This window comes from Euprymna scolopes, chromosome 15 (assembly GCF_053919585.1).
Source record: "Euprymna scolopes isolate OS-2025 chromosome 15, ASM5391958v1, whole genome shotgun sequence".
In the NCBI taxonomy this organism is placed as follows: Eukaryota; Metazoa; Mollusca; class Cephalopoda; order Sepiida; family Sepiolidae; genus Euprymna; species Euprymna scolopes.
The window spans coordinates 124843714-124870261 of NC_136496.1; the positions used below are offsets into that span (position 1 = coordinate 124843714).

The 26548-nt window shown below is 32.9% G+C and overlaps 1 protein-coding gene across 3 annotated transcripts in view; it reads right to left on the minus strand.

Annotated features, from left to right (window-relative positions):
- Nucleotides 1–7227: 7227 nt before the first annotated feature.
- The window catches only part of LOC145294112 (succinate--CoA ligase [GDP-forming] subunit beta, mitochondrial-like), a 45922-nt gene continuing 26601 nt past the window's right edge, over nucleotides 7228–26548 (minus strand). For all 3 annotated transcript variants that reach the window (XM_080141207.1, XM_080141209.1, XM_080141208.1), the window contains exons 6-11: nucleotides 25635–25724; nucleotides 24168–24264; nucleotides 21561–21722; nucleotides 18931–19073; nucleotides 14877–14997; nucleotides 7228–7581 (exon numbers count right to left, since the gene is read on the minus strand). In XM_080141207.1, coding sequence (XP_079997333.1) covers nucleotides 7469–7581; nucleotides 14877–14997; nucleotides 18931–19073; nucleotides 21561–21722; nucleotides 24168–24264; nucleotides 25635–25724 — 726 coding nt within the window. In that variant the 3' untranslated portion in view covers nucleotides 7228–7468. The remainder of the gene's footprint in view (nucleotides 7582–14876; nucleotides 14998–18930; nucleotides 19074–21560; nucleotides 21723–24167; nucleotides 24265–25634; nucleotides 25725–26548) is intronic.

The window sequence follows — 26548 nt, forward strand, 5'->3', positions numbered from 1 at the left end:
TCCACAACACACGACATTGAGAGTCGGTGATCTGTCGGGGGCCACACATGTCATCATTCGTTGACATCTATGCTGATGACACGACCATCTATGGCAACACATCAAAGGCCGTAAATGACAAAGTTCTCTCTGATTCTCTCTCCTCTGATCTTGAGCGCATGGTACAGTCGGGGAAGAGGTGGCTGGTTACTTTTAATGCATCCAAAACCAAGCTTCTATCTTTACATCATCAATTGAAATGGATGGCTCTCGTTTAGGGGAGGCTCCATGTTTTGACAAGCTTCTAGGTTTGACCTTTACTCCTGATCTGAAATGGAACACGTACATCAAATCTGTTGCCAGGGACGCTGGGAAAATGGTGGGATCCTTCTACCACTCCAAAAGATATCTCACTACTGATGCAATTCTCTATCTGTATAAAAGCTAAGTACGTCCAAGGATGGAGTACTGCTGCCACATCTGGACAGGAGCTGCTAAAAACAGCCTATCCTGCCTTGACAGAGTACAAAATAGACTTTGTGGTTCAGTGGGGGATGCCCTTTTCTCTTCCCTGCAACCTCTCTCCCACAGAAGAGACGTTGCGAGCCTGTCTTTGTTTTATTGTTATTTCTATGGAAAGTGCTTGTCTGAGCTCCAACCTCGCCAATCTTTCACGATAAACACCCGTCTAGCTGAAACTACTCTCAATAATTTTCCCCACTCTTTATCTGTGCCTAAATCCAAATGTAGATTCCATGAGCAGAGCTTCTTTCTTAGAAGTGCACCAGTGCACCACTGTGGAACTCTGTTCCGTTTGCCTGTTTGCTACCTGACTACAACTTGGATGTCTTCAAGTCCAACATAAACAAATTCCTGACAAAGCACTCAAGACACCCTATCAAACCTCCAATACTAATGATTACTACGATTCTATCTCATAGATTACTGTACATGCAATAACCCTTATCCCCAAGTGGCTTCTGGGCCTTGATAAGTGGTGACCTTCATGTAAAAAAAAAAAAAAAAAAGAAAAAGTCTGGTCACAGAATGCTGTCATTTGAACAAACTTTTGCAATAAGCCTATTAAATAATTAATTAATAATATTAAATAATTAATTAATAATATTAAATAATTAATTAATAATATTAAATCCAATGTTAGATGTTACAGAATGTCTCAGATAATGGATCTCTTGTTACCTGTGATCATTAGTATTCCAAACTTTCTTTTTGGCAATATTGATTCTATAGTAGTTTGGGGTTTCACTAAATGCTCGTAGTTGCTGCCACTTGTTCCTGGAATGTCTGTCTCTAAATATTCACTGTGTTTCTATTTATCTGCAACTTTTGAACGAACATTTCTAAGATGGTTTAACATATTAATCATTGTAAAAGTGTTTGCTGATTTGCCACCTTTTCATGTGATGATTTGACAAAACTTGCAAGCAGCTGTATTCTTATTCTTGGGATTGACATCCAAATATTTCCAGCAGAAACTGGTTGCCATAATGGTTGAAGATTGTTGTTTTTAATATTTAGTTCATTTTTTACATATTGAAATTACATATGTCTGATATCTAATTAGTAATTTATCTCAATACACATTATCTAAACCAGAAAAATAAAAATAAAAATATGCAATGGTAGCAATAATCTGAAAATGAGGAACAAGAGTATGACTGATGAAGAATACTTTATTTCCGGTTTGCACATCGTCTCAATTTACTGTACAATTCCTCAACATTAAAACTGAAAATAATTTTCTTTGATAAATTTTCACTGGCAAGCAAAACTTGTCTTTGTAAAAAAAAAAAAAAAATAGCACAGTAACTTCTCTGTATAAGTACCTTCAGTCAACGTCAAGATTCTTTCCAACTCCAAAAAATCTTTACAATGACGATTTTTAAAGGTTTTCAGAAGTGCTGAAAACGAATATAACATTTAAAAGTGGCGCTGAGAAATAATTTGCATGATATGAATTTTTACAGAAAGTGGGGATCACTTTTCTGTATTAATTTAACGTAAAATGAGCACCCACTTCCTGACCACTTAGTGAAAAATTTGTTTTTTAGGCTGCCTAAAAGCTTTTTTAATAAATTTTTACTTTACATCTTAACAAATCACCTTTAAAGTATATTTTTGACACATGTACAGAAATGGCTACCACTGATAACATAAGGAATTAGATGGCTTAATACCTGGAAAAACAACTGGTTTGTGGCAAATTTAAATGTCATCATTTTAAAGATGATTGTTAAGATGAAAAGTAAGTAAAAATTTACCAAAAAAGCTTTCAGGCAGCCCAAAAAACAAAAAAAATCACTAAGTGGCCAGAAAGTGGGTGCTCATTTTACATTAAATGTATATAGAAAAGTGATCTCCACTTTTTGAAAACGTCAGTTATTCATATCATAAACACTATTTCTCTGCACCACTTTTAAATGTTATATTTGTTTTCAGCACTTCCGAAAACTTATAAAAGTTGTCATCTTAAGGGTGTTTTGGAGTTGGAAAGACATTAACCGCACCGTCTTTTGTTCCACAAAAGGTGAGATACAACCCCCCCCCCCCAATGATTTTCTGGGATACCTAACCTATATATATCGACCTGCCACTACCCCCCCCTCCTTAAAAAAAAAAAAAAACTTAAGGCAACCAGGATTTATTTAATTTTCTATTTTTTTTAGCAATTATCTAAGCTTTAAAGATCTGACCTTATGTCGACTATGTTTTTCGTATAGATAAACGCTTTAAAATAAGTTAAAAAACCAAAAACTTATCCAACTAGGTAGAAAAGTAACTTTTCTTGTATTTGATAACATTTATTTTTTGACAACTTTTTCATTCTGTTGAGTATTTTAATTTTCTAATTTTTTGTCAATTATCTTCGCTTAAAATGTAGAAATATTTGAGATGAAACTATAAAGCATTTTAAACTGCTTAAAAACATCAAATCAAAGCTGCCAATAGTTCACAAAGTAACTTTTATTGGTAACATTTGTTGTTGCATTCGCAAATCACTATTTTTTTGTTATTGGAAACAACACGTGCTCGTCAGCAGAAACAGATACAAAACCCAACACGCCTGGAAATATGCCATGATCATGTATGCGAGAAATAACAATGACCATTTTCAAACAAGAAAGAAAACAAAAAATTCATCTTTCATAAACCAAACAAAAAGAAAGGACTATTTTGAATCTAAATTAAAATACAGTTAATAAGCATCAAAGACATTTTTAACTGTAAGTAATATGGTGAGAATTTAGTTATCGTAATTCGTTCTTTAGCCACACCATCACTGTCAGTGGAGGATGTGTCACCAACAGCTCTCGCTAAAGCTAGTGGCTTTCACAGAAAACTTTCAGTTCAACTCAGGAACTAGGAGTACCTCCATCTCTATTTGACTCTCGTCAAATCAGCATTGTTGCCATACTGACCAGAGGTGGGAGTATGCGAGGCACACTCCATTCTAGTGCTCCCTGCCTCTCTCCTTCCCAGTCTGCCACTCCAGTTTCTGAATTCCTGAACCTGCTTCAACTCCTGCAGCTCCCGACTCCAGCTTACTCCTGCGTTGCCTATTGCACACTCTAGTGGCTCCCCGGATGTCCAGCTACCAGTTCCTACCTAAAAGACCGTGAATCTCAACCTTGTAAATCACCCGTTCTCACTCGGGCTTATCCTAAATCCATAGCTGTACATTTTACCTATTTTTTTTTTGTAAAAATAAAACAATACACATCGTTTTTAACCAATCTTCTTTCTTTGCTATTACCGTGACTGTTTTGTCTTGTGTTGTCAGAAATTGCATGACTTGAAACGCAAACTTTCATTGGTTGATCAGAATTTGATGTCGTGTTTTATTGCAGCCTTTTGATTGGTTAAATCAAATTTAAATCAACCAGCTTGTACGGGATGTTCAAACTGAAAAACTGTAGTTCGTGCATATGTTTCCTAGAGTATGGACCGGGTTTTGGGTCTCTCCTTCAAGTATTCATGGACTCATTAATTTAAGGGCGAATGGAGCCCTCTCTCTCCTCTCTTCAATGAAACTCTTCTACCCAACTAATTAGGTTTTATTCCTTGACGTGATATTGTCTTTATATCAGCTAAAAATGTTGATATTGAAATTAACTATTCAGCAGAACTATCCGCCTCCTTACTATTGGAATCATAAGTGGATCCATTTATCAAGAACATTCAAACTCTACTCAGTAGTGATTCAACTAACATTGCTTACAAAGCAACACCTACCAGACTTAGCCGAGATACAAAATGATGTAATGATTTTGCAACCCAGAAAAAGACGACAACTGGTTTTCCTCATACTGGATAAGCTTGCATTTCATTATTCGTGTCAATTTCTGTCTGCCAGTAGTTCTAAACTATGTGAGATTTAAATTTTTCACATTATTAATTGTACGTTTGATTGGGACTTTTCACACCATATTTCACCTCTCTACAACAGTATATTTGATTTAGACCACGTTTTTTGAATCATTGGATTGTAAAACAAACCTCTCCCTTCACTTAAAAATTCACTAATATTCAGGAAATCAACAAATTTCAATGAAATTTTCAGTATTTATTAAGAATAAAAAGGAATACATTAATTTTAAGTCTTAGTAAAAATGTATTTTCTGGAAACAAAAACACCTTTGCTAAAATTATAATTTTAAGTACTAAGGAAAAAAAAAAAAAATGCATTAATTTTTTTTTTAATGAAAATAAAACCTAGATGTTAACAAACAATTAAAAAAAAAATTTCAGGAAACTTATGAATAAAACCCTAAAATCAGTGTTAATGAAATCAATAAAACTCCAAGAAAAATTAATTTCTTGAATTAAGCATGATTTATTCACTATTTTCAACAAAATAATTGCAAAAAATATTTCAGGCGATTTCAATAACAATTCTCACGAAAATTGAAAATGTAATATATTTTTCTTGAACGCAAGATATAAACATCAGTGTAAGAAATTTTTCCTTTAATCTTGAAAATAAAAAAGATTGCGATCCAGGATTACTAAGAAAAAAAATAGATTATTTCTACTCACCATTAATTTTGAGATTTGAAGAGGGGCAACATTGTGCAAGAAAAAAAACAAACAAAAAAACAAACAGGATGTACATCCCATCAAGCACATTCTATTTAATTATTAATAAATAATTGTTTTAACTTATTTTTTCAATGACTAAATTGTCAGTGTAAATCAATGATTTTAATTTACTCCCCCCCTCCCTCCCCACACTAAAACGGTTCACTTCTTGTAAAAACAAAAACAAAAAAAAAAAATACTCGATCAAATTAAGTGAAATTTATTTTCGGAGATCTTCAATCCAAAATGGATCCGTACAATATAACCTTTTTCGATATTTTCATTTTTTTAATGTCTTGATTAAACTGTACAAGTACATTGTTTTTAATTAAAAATCTACTTCATAATTTTCCATATACATATTTAATGTAACGCAAATGTATCAAGATTTTATTCATTTATTTTTTTTTTTAACTGCTATAACAGAATATTAAAATCAGAAAAGTTTGCAACTAAAGTTATCTCAACTTTTGCCTACTCAAGCATTTTATTTTTCAATATTTATTTTCTCGCACAGCATTCTTTGAAAATAAAGAAAAGTAAATTCATAAAAACTTTCTTTGCCAAGAAAAAAAAAAAAGAAAAAAAAAGGACATTTCTTTCCATGGATTAACATTTATTTCAAAATAATTTATTAAAACAAATGAATTTTAGAACAAATTTTAATTGCAAATAAGGATTTATTCAAAAATAATTTTATTTCAAAATTAAAAAAAACAAAGGAAAAACCAAAAAAAAAAGTGATGAATTTTGTCTAAAAATATCTACAGCAATTCTGTCCAATTTGTAGTCATTCTTTATTTGTAAAAAAACAAAAACAAAAAAAAAAAAAAAACAATAAGATTAATCATAAGTGTTTTTCTTCATTCTTAGGCACAAGTGATGAGAACAGTTCCAAATTCCAGGAAGGTTTCATTCTTTGATCATTTAAGAAATGTAAAAAAAAAGAAAATCTTATTCACAACCTTTGTTTACACTTAGAAAGTTAGCTAAGCAAAATAAAAAAATAAAAAAAAAAGTATTTTATCACGAGCATGTCCGAGAAAAAAAAAAAAAAAGTTTAGAAAGACCATCTGCAAAAGAGAAGTCGATTTTTTGCTCGTTTTACAATAAGCTAGTATTACAAAGAAAACGTAAAAATCCAGTGGAAGCACGATTAAGTGGTCATCAATAAAGAACATCTTAATATTTTATCATAAATAAATTATAACAATCTTCGCAACCATTAAAAAGAAAAAAAAAAAAAAAAAAAAAAAAAAATCAACTTGAAATACTTTTCCAGTTATTTACAAACTATTAGTAAATTTTGTAAATTGATCAACACAATATTTAAATTTTTATTAATATTCATAATTTATATTTAGTTTTCAGCAAGGAACTCAGAAATTATATTCGGGTTATATTTTCATGTCATGGATGCAATGAGGATCAATAATAACAACAACAACAAAAAAAAAAATCTACATTTCTTAAATCAAACAATCATGCCTTCCTTCATTAATTCTGAAAATTTATTTTTCAATATATAGGGATGATCCGTAAAGTCTAGACACATTAGTTAAGAAAAAAAAAGAAAAAATCAATTGAGATTTATTTACAAAATGTGACTAGGTGCAAAAATAGGAAAGAATGGACCTGTCAACATTCCTGTAGCACTACCCCTGTACCTGTATCTAGTTGGCTTCCTTGGCACTAATTTCTAGGAAACGTTAAATTCATGATCCCTAGCAATCAAACCAACCTCAACTTCCAAAGTAGCAAGTAATTAGTAGTAGTAGTAATAGTAGTAGTAGAAAGTAAGTAAGTAGTAAGTCGAGCTAAGTCATATTTAATTCCAACAAAAATGGGGAGGGTGTCTGGTGGTTCAAGCCGGATCAAAGGTTTCCAAAATTGTTCCAAGGCTGATAAGCAAACTGGCAAATATCCAGTTATTTTATATTTATGTGTGTTCAGACTTTACGGTCAGACTATATATAGATTTTTGTCCTCCATGGACTTTTCCATATGAATACAAAGCAAATGCTGTTTTAGAACAGATAAACAAAAAAAATGTAAGCTTTTTTTTTTTCTTCAAGAGAAAGAAAATCAGGGTTAAAATTTCACCCATGATCACCGATAATCAATTTCATCTTCATTAAACCAAAAAGATTTTTTTCTTTTTTTCACTTTTAATTTGGACCCTTTGAAAACAATCGTTTTAAATTAGTTTTCAAAATTAGAATTTTCTTCCCACCCATTTTTCTTTTGATAAAAAAAAAAAAAAAATCTGTCAATGTTTGAAAATGGATCATAAAAAAATGTGTCTTCCATGTAAAGATTTCTCAAGGCATATATTGTCGTCTCGTTGCTAATGGACGTCAATCACTTGAAATAAAAGCTGATCTATGAACTATGCGGATAAAGATTTAACAGCTTTTTGGGCAGCGTCATCCAAATCCACAGCAGACACAATAGGTAAATTACTTTCTTTCAGAATCCGTTTTGCTTCCTCAACATTTGTACCTAGAAATAAATGAAAAGTAAACCATAAAATAAATTCTTTTAATTTTGTGAGCAGTTTTCTTATTTCTTTTGTGTATATAAAGTTAAAAACATTTTTATTAAGGGGAAGTAACTCGTCTGATAAAAGTACTGTGGAATGAAGTATTTGGTAAATGGTCTTTTGGCAGAAATCAAAGCATTTTTCAGTGAAATTTTTAGAAGGATAACCTAAGGCAAATGTGGTATTATGGTGATTGATGATTATAGTTAAAAGTAGCAGACATTTTTTAGTTCCCAGATGACCAACGACACTCATTTTTGCACAATTTTGAATGGCCTTGTGCCAAATTTGTTGTTAATGTGAATTTCTTTATATTTATGCAAATATTTAATTGCTGGTGGCCTTGAGGTAGAACACTAACCTCCGAAGTTAAAGGTACCTTTGTGACTAGGTTCAAATCTCTCGACCAGCAGTAATTATCATTTCCTACACTGATGATTGCATAAGCATGAAACACTAGTGTCTGAAAGTATAGAAATATTTTTTTAAAATTATTTTATATAAAACAATATTATAATACATTCCAATGACCAAAATTTTCATCCTACAAATGATTAAAAAAAAAAAAAAAAAAAAAAAAAGAAAAATAGAATATCGTTTATTTATATTTATTTTTTTCTGTTATATGTTAACAATTATCAATATAAAGAATAGAAATATATATAAAAATATTTTATATATATATTTGTAGTCATCGACATACAGTACCGTTTCATTGTATCACAACTTATTAGTGCCTCGAGACTAGTACCTCTCCCGAGTCTAGGATTGAACCTAGAACCATCGCGTTGACAGTTCTACCCATTGACCCACGGGAGTGGTGACTGCAAATAACCTCAACAAATGTCCATTTTTAGACAAATATTCATCCACCACTTTTATAGTGCTCAAACCACTTATTCATAAACAAACACCAAGCCGCCTCGCATTTCTCAGCCAATTAAGTAGCAGGTGAGATTATTTATGTCAATGCTCAACCCAAAGAGGGGGGGGGGCTTAAAATATATTTGTAGTCATTGACATACAGTACTGTTTTGTTGTATAACAACTCATCAGTGCTGCTTACACACACACATTTTATTTGTTTTTACATAAGTAATACGTTGCTACACAGTCATAAGCATGTTTCGGTCAGCTAGTTACCAGTAAATAGAGACCTCTTTAGGCAATATAGCTTACGAAAGCAAAGTCTGCTTTCGTATAAGCTGAAGAGATCTCTAGTAACTGGTAACTAGCTGACCGAAATATGCTCATGACTGTGTAGCAACATATTACTGCTGATGTAAAAACAAATAAAGAGTATACCCAGCTCTGCTTCAGAATTGAGCACTCTTATTAACCTCGTTAAACTTTATTGGTTACTTGACCTCTGGAAAACAACCTCAGATTATATATATATATATATATATATATAACATACAAGGTTCTTATAGTTGAGCACTGTCTGGGAAATAAAGGTCGGTTAGCCTTGTGTGATTTTTGGTTGTTAACATTGTGTCTGTATTTGGCATTTAGAGTTCTTAAAATCCCTTGATTCTCGTGGTGGTTGATGGTGGCCTAAAGGTAAGGTTTTTTGCAGATGCAGTCAAAAATGGCTGTGCAGCTGGGTTTGAATCTCCCAACCGGTAACACTTGTCATTTCCTGCACTGATGATTGAGAAAGTATGAAACAATGTGTCTGTAGACATAATAATTATTTATAAATATATATGTCTATATACGAGGTGCTTTCAATAAGTTTCCAGACTTTTTTCATATGGGCAATTTTATTGATACATGAAACTTCAGTCCCCTTCGAAATGGGCATATTTGCCGATGACACCACCCTCTATAACAGGCATGAGGGAAAAACAAATGAACACATATCTAAGGAAATGGCAGAATCACTAGAGGATGACCTCCAATCTGTAGTGGAATGGGGACAAAAATGGATGGTCACGTTCAACGCTTCCTTCAATAATTACAAGAAACCTTTTCTACCACCAATAGCAATGGTTAAGAATACACTGCCTGAAAGTACTTCCTTTAAACTCCTCGGCCTAACATTTACAGGGAACATGAACTGGAATTTATACATTGAGAGCATTGCCAAGGCTGCTGCAAAGAAGGTGGGCTCTCTACCATGCTAGAAAATTACTTACGCCTGAAAGTATTCTGTACCTCTATAAGGCCACCATTCGCCCATGTATGGAGTATTGCTGCCACATTTGGGCTGATGCATCTGCTGCTTGTCTCTCACTCCTGGACAAGGTTCAAAAGAGAGTCGCCAACCTGATAGGTCCTGAACTGTCATCTAAGATTCAGCCTCTGTCCCATTGACGAAATGTTGCATCCCTCTGCCTGTTCTACAAATACTTTAATGGTGGCTGCTCTGACGAACTGCAAGCACTTGTACCTCCTCGATGTGACTACCCCCAACACACCCGACAAGCAACTAAGTCCCACCCCTTTACAGTAGAGATCCCTAGGTGTAAGAAAGCCTTTTACTCCAATAGTTTCTTCCCCAGAACTGCAAGTCTTTGGAACTCCCTTCCGGGATACTGCTTTCCCAACTGTACTGATATGCAGAAGTTCAAGTGTAATGTGAACAAACATCTTTCTACTCATCTCCCTTCATAATGCCCCTGCAAATTGTCCCCGATAGTAGCTCCCTACTTCAAAGTGGCACTGTGCCTTGTTTGGGATGAAGATTGAATTAAAAAAAAAAAAAAAAAAATCTCTGGCTGCAATGCACTTGTACTGTTCCAACAACATCTTGTGTGTGTCACAGTCTCTTTCATCGCCTCAATCACAACATCCTTTCTAAGGTTTTCCTTGAACTTAGGGAATACCCAAAAAGTCACAGGGAGAGAAGTCTGGACTATAGGGAGGGTGAGGAACGGTCTTGGTCAAATAGGATGAAGTTGTGAACTGGTGCATTGTCCCCATGGAAATGTCACTGACCCAATTTTAAGAATGCTGGCCTCTTCTGACAGAATCTCTTCCTGAACTCCCTTAATGCCTCAACATGCCTTGTTGACTGTCTATCCAGTATGAATCCAGTGCATGTAGATCATGTCTGTGCTATAAAAAAAAGGATCATCATAAGTCTCTGGGTGGATTTGCTGTCTGGCTTCTTGGATCTGGGAAAACTAGCATGCTTCCACTGGGGACCGTCTTTTGGTCTCGGGGTCAAAGCAGTAGATTCAGCTTTCATCGCAGGTCACCAACGGATTCCCAAATTGCACAACAAGGTAAAAGATTATTTCATATTCCGAGTGAGGTCAGCTCATTTTAGAGTCAAAACTCGGGTGATCGGCGGTCATGCATGTTTGACATGTGGTTAAAAAAGTTCAGGTCTCTTCAGATTGTGTATATCAGGAAGAAAAAGTTAATCTCAATAAAATGCAGTTGACAATGATGACAAATGTCTGGCTAGCGACCATAGAAAATCTCTAAAATGAGTCGCATGTCTTATGCTAAAAAAAAATTTAACAAAGGTTGTCATTTCAGTAGCAAAAGAATTGTGAATGCATGCCAGTGTCAAAATCACACAGGAAGTTTTTGACATAAGAAACAACTTGGATGACGTTGTGGTGGGGGTGGAGTGGAGGTGAGGTGTGTGTAAAAATTGGTTTAATTGATAACACGATTTTCCTTGTTAAGAAAAAGCAATAAAAAAAAAAAAAAAGAATAGAGGAGGAAATGCTAATCTCAGAGAGGTGGGGGGCAGAATTAGAGTTTTCATAAAACAATTGTTTTAGCAGATAGAAAAACTTTGCTTGCTAGCCTCAAACAGAGTGCATGTCAGCTTTTAGGCTGACAATCCCAAAAGAGCAAAGTGGAAAAAAAAAAAAAACCCTTTTCCCCATGACTGACCAAGTAGACCGACCTGCAATGAAAATCAAATTAAGCACCAAAAAATAGAAAATCCGAATTTAACTAATCCTTTTTGTATGAACTATACATGCAATTGTTTTGCATAATAATTATTTTTGTTTATAAGAAAATGATCTCAAGAGTTATCATTAGGGCTATGTCAATAGCATATTCTTTTCATTGTTGACTCGAGTATATATCCGACACAGACAACCAAGAACCACATCACGCTATATAAAAGTATATAAGATATCAACAAATACACACTCAAGAGTCAAAACAATGAAAAGAATATGCTGTTGTCCTAACCCTAATTATCACTGATTATTGATTGCCTGCTGATTTAAGAGTGACACAGTTGATTTCAGATCTACTCTGAACCCGACACCAAGCAGCAGTGGAGAGAAGCAACATACCAGTCATTCATCATAGCATTGATGAACGAAGAACTACCACATCATCTGACAACGAACAACCAACGAATTAAAAGTTACGCAGATTTAGGGTCATGCACATTTTGTGTGCTCAGAGCAATATTTTCCATTAATCAGTGAGTGTCTCGTTACGTTTTGAAAATCCATAACTAGACAAAGTAAAAGCATAGCCACTGGGACTTAAGGTCTTAATCAAGGATTAATATATTGATTGAAAAGTTGTGAGAATAACATCCAAGATGAGAATGTTAGTTGAAATAATCCAAACCAATGTTAGTACAATCATGTGCAATGGATAAACTGTTGCAGAGGTATGGATGATCTTGAATTGCTAAGAAAACTTGGAAGTGATTCGGCAAAACCAGCTGAGAGTTTTCTCTCGGCTCCAAAACCACCAGACTCTCAGCAATTGTTGAGGTGGCCTTTTATCTATTAGCCAAGATTTGGAATTGTGCAGTTTTAGGAGGACCACCCGCACAGGCTTTGCTTTCTCACTTTTTAAGTAGAGGTCAGCCTACTGCTAATTGCCTGAGGCATCCTACCACGAAATACTGACAGTTGTTCAGGTATTTTTTTGTTACTGATCAGAAAGTTGTTCCTCTAGGGCGTTGACTTTTCAAATCCCACTTTCTCGACCTTGTATCACATCTTCCGCCGTGGGAAGATGATAAGCTGAACTGTGTAAACAAGAGCAAAATATAAAAAAATGTCTGAATGCTAAACAAAAAAATATAAAAAAATGTCTGAATGCTAAACAAAAAAATATAAAAAAATGTCTGAATGCTAAACAAAAAAATATAAAAAAATGTCTGAATGCTAAACAAAAAAATATAAAAAAATGTCTGAATGCTAAACAAAAAAATATAAAAAAATGTCTGAATGCTAAACAAAAAAATATAAAAAAATGTCTGAATGCTAAACAAAAAAATATAAAAAAATGTCTGAATGCTAAACAAAAAAATATAAAAAAATGTCTGAATGCTAAACAAAAAAATATAAAAAAATGTCTGAATGCTAAACAAAAAAATATAAAAAAATGTCTGAATGCTAAACAAAAAAATATAAAAAAATGTCTGAATGCTAAACAAAAAAATATTAAAAAAATGTCTGAATGCTAAACAAAAAAATATAAAAAAAATGTCTGAATGCTAAACAAACAAAAAAATGACATTAATAGATGATAGAGATTTGCTAGTTTTGTAATCAAAGTTTTTGTCTTTTTGACCTACATTTGGTTGTGTTAATTCTACCAGAACTATCTTGGTTTGGTTTGTTGTGCAGCATCTCAACCATCTATGAATTAATGCCAAGTTGTCAAATATAATTCTATAGACAGAATAATTATTTATATTCCTAGAATATGGTGTTCTTAGATAGTAGAATCATCATAGAGCTTGTCTTTGACAAATATTATTTTTGGGTAATTATTACACTAGCTTGAAAGGTGTGCAGATACATCTGATCTTTCTGTTTGAGTATAGCCGAATGTTTAGTTGTTGATTTTAAGCAGACATATTTTGCCCATCTCCGAAAAATTTCTGGGCAGAATTAATAGATTCAGTCTTCATCCAGTTTCATATGATTCTGACAAACTCTTCAAGTGTATCTTCTGTTAACAAGAGTTGACCTACAGGAACTGTGGACATGTTCCGATATTTGAAATTTATCCTTATAAAAGGTGTGATACTATAGTCTCACTCCTCCCAAGTGTGGGAGAAGAGAAAAAGAAATATAACAAAAGGGAAAATAGGTTTATCAAGGATTGTTAACCAAGATGTGGTAGTTAATAAAATGACAAAGGACTGAACAATAGAGATATATTTAGGATTGTCAAGTTTTAGGAATACAATTGATAACAGTACATTTGAAGGCAGATCATGGCTTGGACCAGATTGAGATGAGCTTGAAGTGATAGAGATGAGCTGATGGCAACTAATGGACACGGTCTTGAAAGAACATACATGTTAACGGTTCATGACTTGAACCACTAACATCCCAGAGTGCAACAAATATAGACAGTATAGGAGTCTGTGTTTTACTTTGGAGTTTTGGAGGGTTTTATATTTTATTTTTATACTTGTGAACCCATATGTATCCCTCGATAACCAAACTAAGTACAGACAAAGTGACACAAAGTTTGGGAAATAAATCAGTTCCCATGAAAGATAACAGGAGATGATCTGTAAGGTTAGGTCTGATATTAAATCGGTCAAAGTAAAAACAAAGAGGCGTCAATGGATATGACGCATGACGTGACATATCAAATGTTGACAAAGAAATTGTCAGTTTTTCTATGGAATGTTGTCTGCTGGAATTACTGAAAGGAAAACTTTGATAATAACCAAGAACAAAATGTTCCCTTAAGATCTTTTTTGTTGTGTGTCCACCTGTTTATCGTTAATAACTAATCAGTTAAAACAATACTCCCTCCCCATGTTAAAAATTTCTCTTGAAAATAAATTTAAAACTCCCAACGAATATCAAAGTTGCCTTTTCTGTACACATTTAAAAGTTGCATTTGTTTAGCTCCACTAATGGCGAACTACAGCCATGTAGACGAAGATGAATGAATTAATATACAACCACTGAATGAAACTGACGTTGACAATGAAGAATTGTGCAGCATCATTCAGTAGTGAATGAGGAAAAAAAAAAGTGAAAAAATGTAATTCACACATTATAAATATCAGAGACACTTAAGATTAAAAAAAGGAAATTGAGAACAAAGGAAGTAAAAGACGCGTTTAAAATAAGTGACCAAAGATACGCGTGTATAAAGAATTTCAACTAATGAACATTACAAAACTAGTTTGAGAAAAATTTTGCTCAGAATATTGAAATATTCTTAGATCTAAAAATTTGCAGCAGCTTCCTGCAATATCAAGTTGACAACAATCAATATTTAATCCCTGAGAGATGGAGGAACTGGGAGAGAAAAAGAGAGAAAATAAAATAGTTTTTACCTTCCAAGCGGACAACAAGTGGTAAGTCAAGGTTGATAATTTTGCAAGCCTTTGTTATACCATTTGCGATTGTCGCACAATTTACAATTCCTCCGAAAATATTTACAAGAATTGCTTTCACCTGGAATGAAAAAAAAATTAATTTTCAGAGCAACATTAGATTTGTATTAGGAAAAAAAAGAAGAAAATCTTAATTTACAACACTACCCCACCTTATAAAGACAAAACAAAAAAAAATACACCATTTTTTAACAACACTACTCCTCTCCTGCCTGGAGACAAATACAAAAAAGAGAGAGAAAAAAAAAAAAAAAAAAAAAAAAAAAAAAAAAAAAAAAAAAGCATCCCAATTTTTACATCCCCCTCCCCAAAGACAAACAAAAAAGAGAGAAAAAAAAAAAAGAAAAAAAAGCATCCCAATTTTTACATCCCCCTACCCAAAGACAAACAAAAAAGAGAAAAAAAAAAAAAAAAAAAAAAAAAAAAAAAAGCATCCCAATTTTTACATCCCCCTCCCCAAAGACAAACAAAAAAGAGAGAAAAAAAAAAGAAAAAAAGCATCCCAATTTTTACATCCCCCTCCCCAAAGACAAACAAAAAAGAGAGAGAAAAAAAAAAAAAAAAAAGCATCCCAATTTTTACATCCCCCTCCCCAAAGACAAACAAAAAAGAGAGAGAAAAAAAAAAAAGAAAAAAAGCATCCCAATTTTTACATCCCCCTACCCAAAGACAAACAAAAAAGAGAGAGAAAAAAAAAAAAAAAAAAAAAGAAAGAAAAAAAAAGCATCCCAATTTTTACATCCCCCTCCCCAAAGACAAACAAGAGAAAAAAAAAGAGAGAAAAAAAAAAGAAAGAAAAAAAGCATCCCAATTTTTACATCCCCCTACCCAAAGACAAACAAAAAAGAGAGAGAAAAAAAAAAAAAAAAAAAAAGAACGAAAGAAAAAAAAAGCATCCCAATTTTTACATCCCCCTCCCCAAAGACAAACAAAAAAAGAGAGAGAAAAAAAAAAAAAAAAAAAAAAAAACATCCCAATTTTTACATCCCCCTCCCCAAAGACAAACAAAAAAGAGAAAAAAAAAAAGAAAAAAAAGCATCCCAATTTTTACATCCCCCTACCCAAAGACAAACAAAAAAGAGAGAGAAAAAAAAAAAAAAAAAAAAGCATCCCAATTTTTACATCCCCCTCCCCAAAGACAAACAAAAAAGAGAGAGAAAAAAAAAAAAGAAAAAAAGCATCCCAATTTTTACATCCCCCTACCCAAAGACAAACAAAGAGAAAAAAAAAAAAGAAAAAAAGCATCCCAATTTTTACATCCCCCTACCCAAAGACAAACAAAAAAGAGAGAAAAAAAAAAAAAAAAAAAAAAAGAAAGAAAGAAAAAAAAAGCATCCCAATTTTTACATCCCCCTCCCCAAAGACAAACAAAAAAGAGAGAGAAAAAAAAAAGAAAAAAAAAAAAGCATCCCAATTTTTACACCCCCCTCCCCAAAGACAAACAAAAAAGAGAAAAAAAAAAAAAAGCATCCCAATTTTTACATCCCCCTCCCCAAAGACAAAAAAAAAGAGAAAAAAAAAGAGAGAAAAAAAAAAGAAAAAAAGCATCCCAATTTTTACATCCCCCTACCCAAAGACAAACAAAAAAGAGAGAGAAAAAAAAAAAGAAAAAAAGCATCCCAATTTTTACATCCCCCTCCCCAAAGACAAACAAAAAAGAGAAAAAAAAAAGAAAAAAAAAAAGCATCCCAATTTTTACATCCCCCTCCCCAAAGACAAACAAAAAAGAGAAAAAAAAAAAAAAAGCATCCCAATTTTTACATCCCCCTCCCCAAAGACAAACAAAAAAGAGAGAGAAAAAAAAGAAAAGAAAAAAAGCATCCCAATTTTTACATCCCCCTCCCCAAAGACAAACAAAAAAGAGAGAGAAAAAAAAAAAGAAAAAAAAAAGAAAAAAAAAAAGAAAAAAAAAAAGCATCCCAATTTTTACATCCCCCTCCCCAAAGACAAACAAAAAAGAGAAAAAAAAAAAAAAAGCATCCCAATTTTTACATCCCCCTCCCCAAAGACAAAAAAAAGAGAAAAAAAAAGAGAGAAAAAAAAAAGAAAGAAAAAAAGCATCCCAATTTTTACATCCCCCTACCCAAAGACAAACAAAAAAGAGAGAGAGAAAAAAAAAAAAGAAAAAAAGCATCCCAATTTTTACATCCCCCTACCCAAAGACAAACAAAAAAGAGAGAGAAAAAAAAAAAAAAAAAAAAAAAGAAAGAAAGAAAAAAAAAGCATCCCAATTTTTACATCCCCCTCCCCAAAGACAAACAAAAAAGAGAGAGAAAAAAAAAAAGAAAAAGAAAAAAAAAAAGCATCCCAATTTTTACATCCCCCTCCCCAAAGACAAACAAAAAAGAGAAAAAAAAAAAAAAGCATCCCAATTTTTATATCCCCCTCCCCAAAGACAAAAAAAAAGAGAAAAAAAAAGAGAGAAAAAAAAAAAAAAAGCATCCCAATTTTTACATCCCCCTACCCAAAGACAAACAAAAAAGAGAGAGAAAAAAAAAAAAAGAGAGAGAAAAAAAAAAAAGAAAAAAAGCATCCCAATTTTTACATCCCCCTACCCAAAGACAAACAAAAAAGAGAGAGAAAAAAAAAAAAAAGAAAGAAAGAAAAAAAAAAAGCATCCCAATTTTTACATCCCCCTCCCCAAAGACAAACAAAAAAGAGAAAAAAAAAAAAAAAAGCATCCCAATTTTTACATCCCCCTACCCAAAGACAAACAAAAAAGAGAGAGAAAAAAAAAAAAGAGAGAGAAAAAAAAAAAAGAAAAAAAGCATCCCAATTTTTACATCCCCCTACCCAAAGACAAACAAAAAAGAGAGAGAAAAAAAAAAAAAGAAAGAAAGATAAAAAAAAAGCATCCCAATTTTTACATCCCCCTCCCCAAAGACAAACAAAAAAGAGAAAAAAAAAAAGAAAAAAAAAAAGCATCCCAATTTTTACATCCCCCTCCCCAAAGACAAACAAAAAAGAGAAAAAAAAAAAAAAAAGCATCCCAATTTTTACATCCCCTCCCCAAAGACAAACAAAAAAGAGAAAAAAAAAAAAAAAAGCATCCCAATTTTTACATCCCCCTCCCCAAAGACAAACAAAAAAGAGAGAGAAAAAAAAGAAAAGAAAAAAAGCATCCCAATTTTTACATCCCCCTCCCCAAAGACAAACAAAAAAGAGAGAGAAAAAAAAAAAGAAAAAAAAAAAAGAAAAAAAAAAGCATCCCAATTTTTACATCCCCCTCCCCAAAGACAAACAAAAAAGAGAAAAAAAAAAAAAAGCATCCCAATTTTTACATCCCCCTCCCCAAAGACAAAAAAAAGAGAAAAAAAAAGAGAGAAAAAAAAAGAAAAAAAAAAAGCATCCCAATTTTTACATCCCCCTCCCCAAAGACAAACAAAAAAGAGAAAAAAAAAAAAAAAGCATCCCAATTTTTACATCCCCCTCCCCAAAGACAAACAAAAAAGAGAGAGAAAAAAAAAGAAAAAAAAAAGCATCCCAATTTTTACATCCCCCTCCCCAAAGACAAACAAAAAAGAGAAAAAAAAAAAAAAAGCATCCCAATTTTTACATCCCCCTACCCAAAGACAAACAAAAAAGAGAGAGAAAAAAAAAAAAAGAAAAAAAAAAAGAAAGAAAGAAAAAAAAAGCATCCCAATTTTTACATCCCCCTCCTCAAAGACAAACAAAAAAGAGAGAAAAAAAAAAAAAAAAAGCATCCCAATTTTTACATCCCCCTCCCCAAAGACAAACAAAAAAGAGAGAGAAAAAAAAAAAGAAAAAAAGCATCCCAATTTTTACATCCTCCTCCCCAAAGACAAAAAAAAAGAGAAAAAAAAAGAAAAAAAAAAGAAAAAAAAAAAAAGCATCCCAATTTTTACATCTCCCTTCCCAAAGACAAACAAAAAAGAGAGAGAAAAAAAAAAAAAAAGAAAAAAAAAAAAAAAAAAAAAAAAAAAAGCATCCCAATTTTTACATCCCCCTCCCCAAAGACAAACAAACGTCGTACTTGTGAATCTTCAGTTAAGAGCTTAAAAGCATGAAAGACTTGAGTTTCTGTAACAGTTCCACCACAATCAAGGAAATTTGCTGGTTCACCTCCGTACAATTTGATAATATCCATTGTAGCCATCGCCAAACCAGCACCATTCACTGCAGAAGGAGACAAATATTCAAGTTTCAATCATAAAATTAAGTTAAAAACATTCACATATTTCAGAAATTAGATTTTTATCAAAACTAAGAGATTAGACAAACTTTAGCGATTAAAAAATTTTCAATAAGATTTTTTATTATATATAAGAAAATATATTATGATGAAAAGAACATGTTGTCATAGCCGTAGCTATCAACATTCTTTTCCTCGTTTTGACTCTTTAATATGTATCCGGTACAGACACAGTTAACCGACCGAGAACCACATCACTAGATAAAAGCATATGAGATATCAACAGATACGCACTCGAGAGACAAAACAATGAAAAGAATATGCTGTTGTCACAGCCCTAGTGGTAACTGGTAAGGTTGTATATCTAAAAACAAAAATAGGTTTAAGGCTCCCAAAATTCATACTAGAATTGTCTACAAAGACCCATGTCATAACGGATAAAGTGCTTGGTAAAATTCAGCTGTATCTCCTGGAACTTCAGTGCGGACAACACACAAAAATACAATTGCGATTTTTAACCAGTCATGGATGATGGAACAAAAGCATGCTAGATTAAATAAAGGTTTCTGTTCGAAATTCTGCGCAGATTTCAGAGTTTGACAAGATACACCCGAAGAAGGATGGAAGAATAGCCATTGGAGAGTCCTGTCTGTGCAAGGAAAAAAATTTTTTTTTTTTTTTTTTTAGAGAGAGAAAGGGGGAGGGTAATTTTATTTATGGCAGTTGCTATTACTCCTCCACTCTTGAAAAAAAAAAAAAAAAAAAAAAAAAAAAAAAAAAACAATTATAAAATTAAATTATAAATGAGAACAAAAATAGACGATTTCAATCTTTATCATGAAACTACCTGATAAAGGGACATAACTCTTGTATCCACAACAATAATACGATGCAATTTCAGAACAACGTATATCGATTTTATTTGAAAAATATTTTAATGGTATTTTTATTAATACTTAAAAAATAATTTAATGGTATTTTTATTAATACTTAAAAAATAATTTAATGGTATTTTTATTAATACTTAAAAAATAATTTAATAGCATTTCTATTTTATTTTTAATATTTCAACAAATTTTTATTGCACATAAAAAATATAATTTTCAAGGCATTTTTAAGAAATTTTTCAAGGAAATAATTGAAATAAGGCAAAATTCAAAACTTTTCAAGTCTGTACGAACCCTGTAGTCATCTTTACCGATTATTTTATTGCAACACATACAGAGTAACAAAAGTATGCCACCTACCCACTGAATTCTTTCTCCAATCCAACCACATTTGGTAAAAATAAACTTCACTCTATTCCTGACTTATCCTAGGCTTACATTCGCAAACATAAATTGGAACAAATACATTGAGGTAATTACTGCTGCGAGGAAGGTGGAATCTACTGCGTTAGAAGGTTATTCACACCTGGAAGTATCCTGCATCTCTACAAGGCCACTATTCGCCCATGCATAGAATATTGTCGTCATATCTGGGCTGGTGCATCGGCCATTAGTCTCACCCAGATAGGGTTAAAAAAGTTGCCCACCTAATAGGTCCCACACTGTCGCCCAAACTCCAACCTCTATCCTATCACTGAAATGGACCTGTTTTACAAGCAATTTAATGGTAAGTGCTTGGACAAAATCAAAGCACTAGTACCCCCTCAACGTAAATACCCCTAACAAGCCGCAAAATCCCACCCCTTCACTGTTGAGATTCTTAGATGCTGTAAAGCCTTCTACTCAAATAGCTTCTCCCCTTTAACTGCTGCTAGATTTTAGAATTTCCTCTCAGGTACCTACTTTCGTGACTGTACCGACATGCAGAAGTTCAAATGTAATATGAACATACGTCTCATTGTCTAACTCCGTACATAGTATCCCTGCAAATCTGTCCCACATAGTAACCCTTTACGACTTCAGTTCAGAAATCGGATTGTTTTGCAGGTTTAATGTCAGGTGAGCATGACAACTATTCAAGATCACATCTACTGAGAAGACGATCGTCAAAATGACCTCACAACCATTTCAATCAGTTGATTGAAATGGTTGTGAGTTGCCTTATCATATTGAAGCCCCCGTACAACCATGCACACGTGCAGACTTGGAGCATATCATAAACAGACTATTGAACAACTTGGACAAAGACTAAAGTTTATTTGTACCAAATATGGTTGGATTGCATGAACATCATGGATTTTATTAACCCTGTGTTAGTCAACTGGGTGTTCCAAACATGGTTAGTCCCATGAGGTGTTTATACACCCCAATACAAAAACATTATTTTGTAAAATATAATTATCCTGCTGGTTCAAGATATATCTACAGTTCCTGTTGAACAGTTTGAATTATTTGTATTTTGTTAATATTAATATAAAATAATACAATAAAAAAAATTATAAAACTAACAAAAAACGTTTACGGGATGACAAAAAAAAAAAAAAAAAAAAAAAAAAAAAAAAAAAAAAAAAAAAAAAAACTCACCCAAACAAGCAATGTTACCATCCATTCCAATGTAATTCAAATTGAATTTAGCAGCTTCCACTTCTCTTGGATCTTGTTCACTCGTGTCTTCCATAGCAAATATTGACTTTTGGCGAAATTCAGCATTATCATCAAAATTTATTTTTGCATCAAAACAAACAACTGAAATTCAATTAGAAAGAAAATCCTTAAAACTAAAAATAATTTTTAGACAAATTTTGTTAAAAAATTACAATTTATATAAAAACTAGCAGATGCTATTCTCTATCGATTATTATATTGTACCTGCCCCTGTCATCCCGCATTGCCTGGGCATAAAATACGCTTAAATTAAAATATGCTGGATTATTATATTGTACCCAGTATATAGTTGTGATTTCAAAAGTTTAGAAAAAAAATATTTGGGTGTTACCTGCTAAAATCGACAATAAAACATTTAACTGTTTAGATGTATTTGATACCGATGGCAGCTGCCTTCTCCTGGATTCGGTTCAGCACCGTCTGTATGTCTCTGTAGCTCTCCCCGAGAACCGCAATATCGTCCGCGTAGTCCAAATCGGTGAGATGAAAGTTACGCCCTACCACGACGAATCAACGCCAGCAAGACGAAGATTTTATCGGCTGGCATCCCCCAAGCAGAAAGGTCCTCCGTCACTCAACGGGGAAACCCTCGAGGAGACGGATAGCTTCAAATACCTGGGCTGCACGTTCATTGGTACCGGTCAAGGCATGAATGAGATTGAAACGCGCATTAATGCCGCACGAACTGCCTTTTGTCAACTCCAAAGGCGATTATGGTCACGGCCTGAAATACGTCTGAGGACAAAAATACGAATCTACCAGGCCCTCGTCCGCTCAATACTTTTGTATGGATGTGAGACCTGGCCCATACGGAAAGCGGATCTGCGACGCGTAGAAGTTTTCGACCACTACAATCTCCGCCGCATTCTCCATGTCCATCCCCTGGATTTCGTCGCCAACAAAGAAGTCCGGCGTCGCTGCCATCTCCAGGCAATTACTGACCTACTGCGGGCCTGACGCCTTCGATGGTTCGGCCATGCCTCTCGCTGTGATGCAGGGGTCTTTATCCACGAGGCTATCTCCCCACGTCCTCTACCCGGCTGGAAAAAACGTGTCAGTGGCCAGCTAAGAACGTGGCTCGGAACTATCAAAGCCGACGCTGAGCTTATTTCGGGCCCGCTCATCTATGGCCTGTCTCGTTGGAGACGTGACTGGCTGTTGCTCACTCGGGATCTTGCCTCCGATCGCCGGGCTTGGGCCGCAGCGATACGAGATGTGCATCTTCATGAAGCCGACTCAACTCCTCCAGGGTGAATATCGTTTCAAGTACAAGTACGTATTTGATATTTTCTAACCTAAGAAAACTTACACATCAAAACTTTACAAATTAACTCATTGAAACCTAGAAATGTATATTTATGCATGTTTAGTTCCAATTTTCTTTTTTATTTTTGGCCCCATAGTTTTATTTTTGGCTAAAAACCAAATTGAATTCATTCCACAGGTCTGAATATCCCATATATCAAGTTTTAAGTTTGTAGACCAGAAATTGACTAGTTTGGTAGAGACACATATACACACACACACACACACACACGTTTATAATATACATATACATTTCCTCTGTGCATCTGTTGAGAACGGAGACAAAATTTTTATATTTAATTATTTTATTTATTTTTAATTTTTATAAAAACATTGGGTACGCATCCTTGCACTGAGTTGCATTCAAGAAGGGCATTAGCCCTTCTTGAATGCAACTCAGTGCAAGGATGCGTACCCAATGTTTTTATTAGGACACAATCTCTAGGTAATTATTCACTGCTATATAAATCTGACTCCTAACTGTTTGGGGTGAATATGATGTAATAAGAACAGAAAGAAAAAAAAAGAAAAATATGTCAATGGAGAATAAAAATGTGATTTTTTTTTTTAGTAAATCTTATTTAATTTAGTTTTACTTGTACTAAACTAATGCATAAATGTGTAACGTTCCATAATATATTTGACTACTTTATCAAATGGTGGATATTTCGATTCTGAAACTAGGCTTACATCTTCAGCATTTATCTTGTTATCCTGCTTAAGTGAGATCCACACCAGATTTTTCCATCCAATGTTGTTTTATTGCGAGTTTGAAAAATTGTCTATGGTTTTTCGTGGCCTAACGACATTTTAGTCACAAATTATTTTGAGTTGAAAACAAAACACATACTTGGATTGAATTTTTTTTTCTTTCTTTCTCCTACAACGAAACGGTCACTTATTCATTTAAGTAGCACCAGTCATTTTCTCCCCCCCCCCCAACTTACAATAAATTCACTTACGAACAAAGAATCTTGCAAGTTTGAATTATTACTGAGTTACCCCCCACCCAAATGGCAGACAATGCAGTCATTCTTTGATTTTCTTATCTAAAAATATAACTACTTGATCAATTTACATGATTTTTAGAATATCATTTGTTTAATCATGCAGATTTTTCTTGATTTTGTTTTTTTTTAATATAAGGAGAAATTCTGGACAATCACCAATTAAAAGTCACACAGTGTGACCTTTTAAGCTCACGTTTGTAGATATGCTCACCTTTTCCATCTGTTGTTTCTCCAAAAGGATTAACTTCGATTTGTGTGGCATCTACACTTTGAAAGAGTTTGTACAGTTGACAAATTTGGTTGGCAGCCTGGAACAAAAATAGTTATTTTATGAGGTTTCAAAAGTCTTAAAATAAACTATTTGCAACAATTTGTAAAAATAAATCAGTTTCAGTAAATCTGTATAATTTTAATTTACACCAAATCTATATATACCTAACTTCCTCAAATCCAACTTCTATCAGCAAATAATATCTGAAGAAAGCAAAAACAGTGCTTTAAACGGGTTACAAACAGTTAAGATAAGGAATAAAAAAAAAGAAAAAAAAAAAAAAAAAAGAAGAAAATATTAAATAAATATAAAAAAAAAAACAAAAAAAAACAAATGTTGGTGACTTCACTCTTTTGAATATACATTTTTCTCTTCATGGAATCACTCTACTCCTCTCTCTCTATCTATACAAATAAATAAATAAATAAAATAAATAGATGATGAAAAAGATAGTGAAAAGTGAAATGGTTAAAACATCGATTGAGAGAAACTTTTCAATATGAAAATATGATGCAGTTATTCAATTTTGCTAAATCGATATTTTAACTTATTTAGGTTAGCAGATTCATACTTTTTTTTAATCATACATTTTTACTTCGTCCAAAGCAAAATCAAAAAGATTTGTTAGATGCAATATTTCGGGTTTAATTTTGTGAAGATCATGTACATGTATGGTCACGTTGAGTTAACAATAACAATATCATCACATTCAGTTTAACTGAAATTTTACATGTTGACATGTGTGGGATGGCTTTTAGAAATTAACCAATTTCTGTCTTGGTTTTTATCTTTTTATAAAGTTCATCGTTATCACTCCTGACGTCTTTTTTTTGGCCTATGCCTGCCAACGTATCCAGCTACCTCAACTGTTCTATATCTAAAACAAATTATAACTACCCAACAAAAGGAAAGGGGAGATAAATTATAACTACCCAACAAAAGGAAAGGGGAGATAAATTATAACTACCCAACAAAAGGAAAGGGGAGATAAATTATAACTACCCAACAAAAGGAAAGGGGAGATAAATTATAACTACCCAACAAAAGGAAAGGGGAGATAAATTATAACTACCCAACAAAAGGAAAGGGGAGATAAATTATAACGGCATAACGAAAAGGGGAGATAAATTATAACGGCATAACGAAAAGGGGAGATAAATTATAACGGCATAACGAAAAGGGGAGATAAATTATAACGGCATAACGAAAAGGGGAGATAAATTATAACGGCATAAGAAAAATGGGAGACAAATTATAACGGCATAAGAAAAATGGGAGACAAATTATAACGGCATAAGAAAAATGGGAGACAAATTATAACGGCATAAGAAAAATGGCAGACAAATTATAACATTACAATTGGCTAATAAAAAAAATAAAAATGATAACTAATGTATCTCTTCTTACCTCGTCTATTAAATTTCCTTTGAAGCCCAGGAAAGACGCCATCTTTTTTGCTTGCTCTGGGTTAACACCGGTAAAAATGTCGATAGGATCCTGGAAAGTTGAAATGTTACTAAGTTCTTATTTTTAATTTTGGATTTCTAAACACATTTGGAGGAATTTATAGTACAGTAGAACCCCGGGATACGGTGGCCATAGGATACGTTTTTTTTTCAGTTACGATGTGGAATACAATGTTTTTCATGCCCCGGATTACGGTATTATGTTATTTGATTATATACTGTACTGTATTTTGTTACTAAGTTTTAATATCGTATCCCAGGATTGTACTGAATTGAAATTTTTAAAAAAAATTTGTAAAAATTATAAAACTAAAATAAAGAAATCAGTGTTAAAAAAGAAACTTTAATGAATTTTAACATTTAATATTCATTGTTTGTGACAATTTGAGGATATCAAATGTTTTTACAAAAATAACATGGCCACCTTTCTGTGTTGCTTAGTTTGTTTAGATGAACTTGAAATATTATTTATTGTACAGTCAGACTTTAATTTCATAATAAATTGAGGTTCTTATGCAATTTAGTAAAAATATTAAAGATACGAAGATAAAGTAGAAATCTCTATGGTGTATGCGCTCGTTATGGAATGAAGTTCTCATAAAAGAAAAATTGCCGGCAACAATATTTAACATGTTCCACCAATGCTTAATGTAGTACTAATGATTGTTGTTGTAGAGTAAATATCGATGTAAGTGTTAGGACGATTAGTTGGAATCGTGGAGAAAAAAAAAAAAAAAAAAAAAAAAAAAAAAATCGCAATTCTTGGAAGTATCAGAAAAATTTCTGACTATTTTGCAATGGCCAAAATGATTCTATTTATTTTTACTTCTGTTTAAAAACGAAATTTTCCATGGC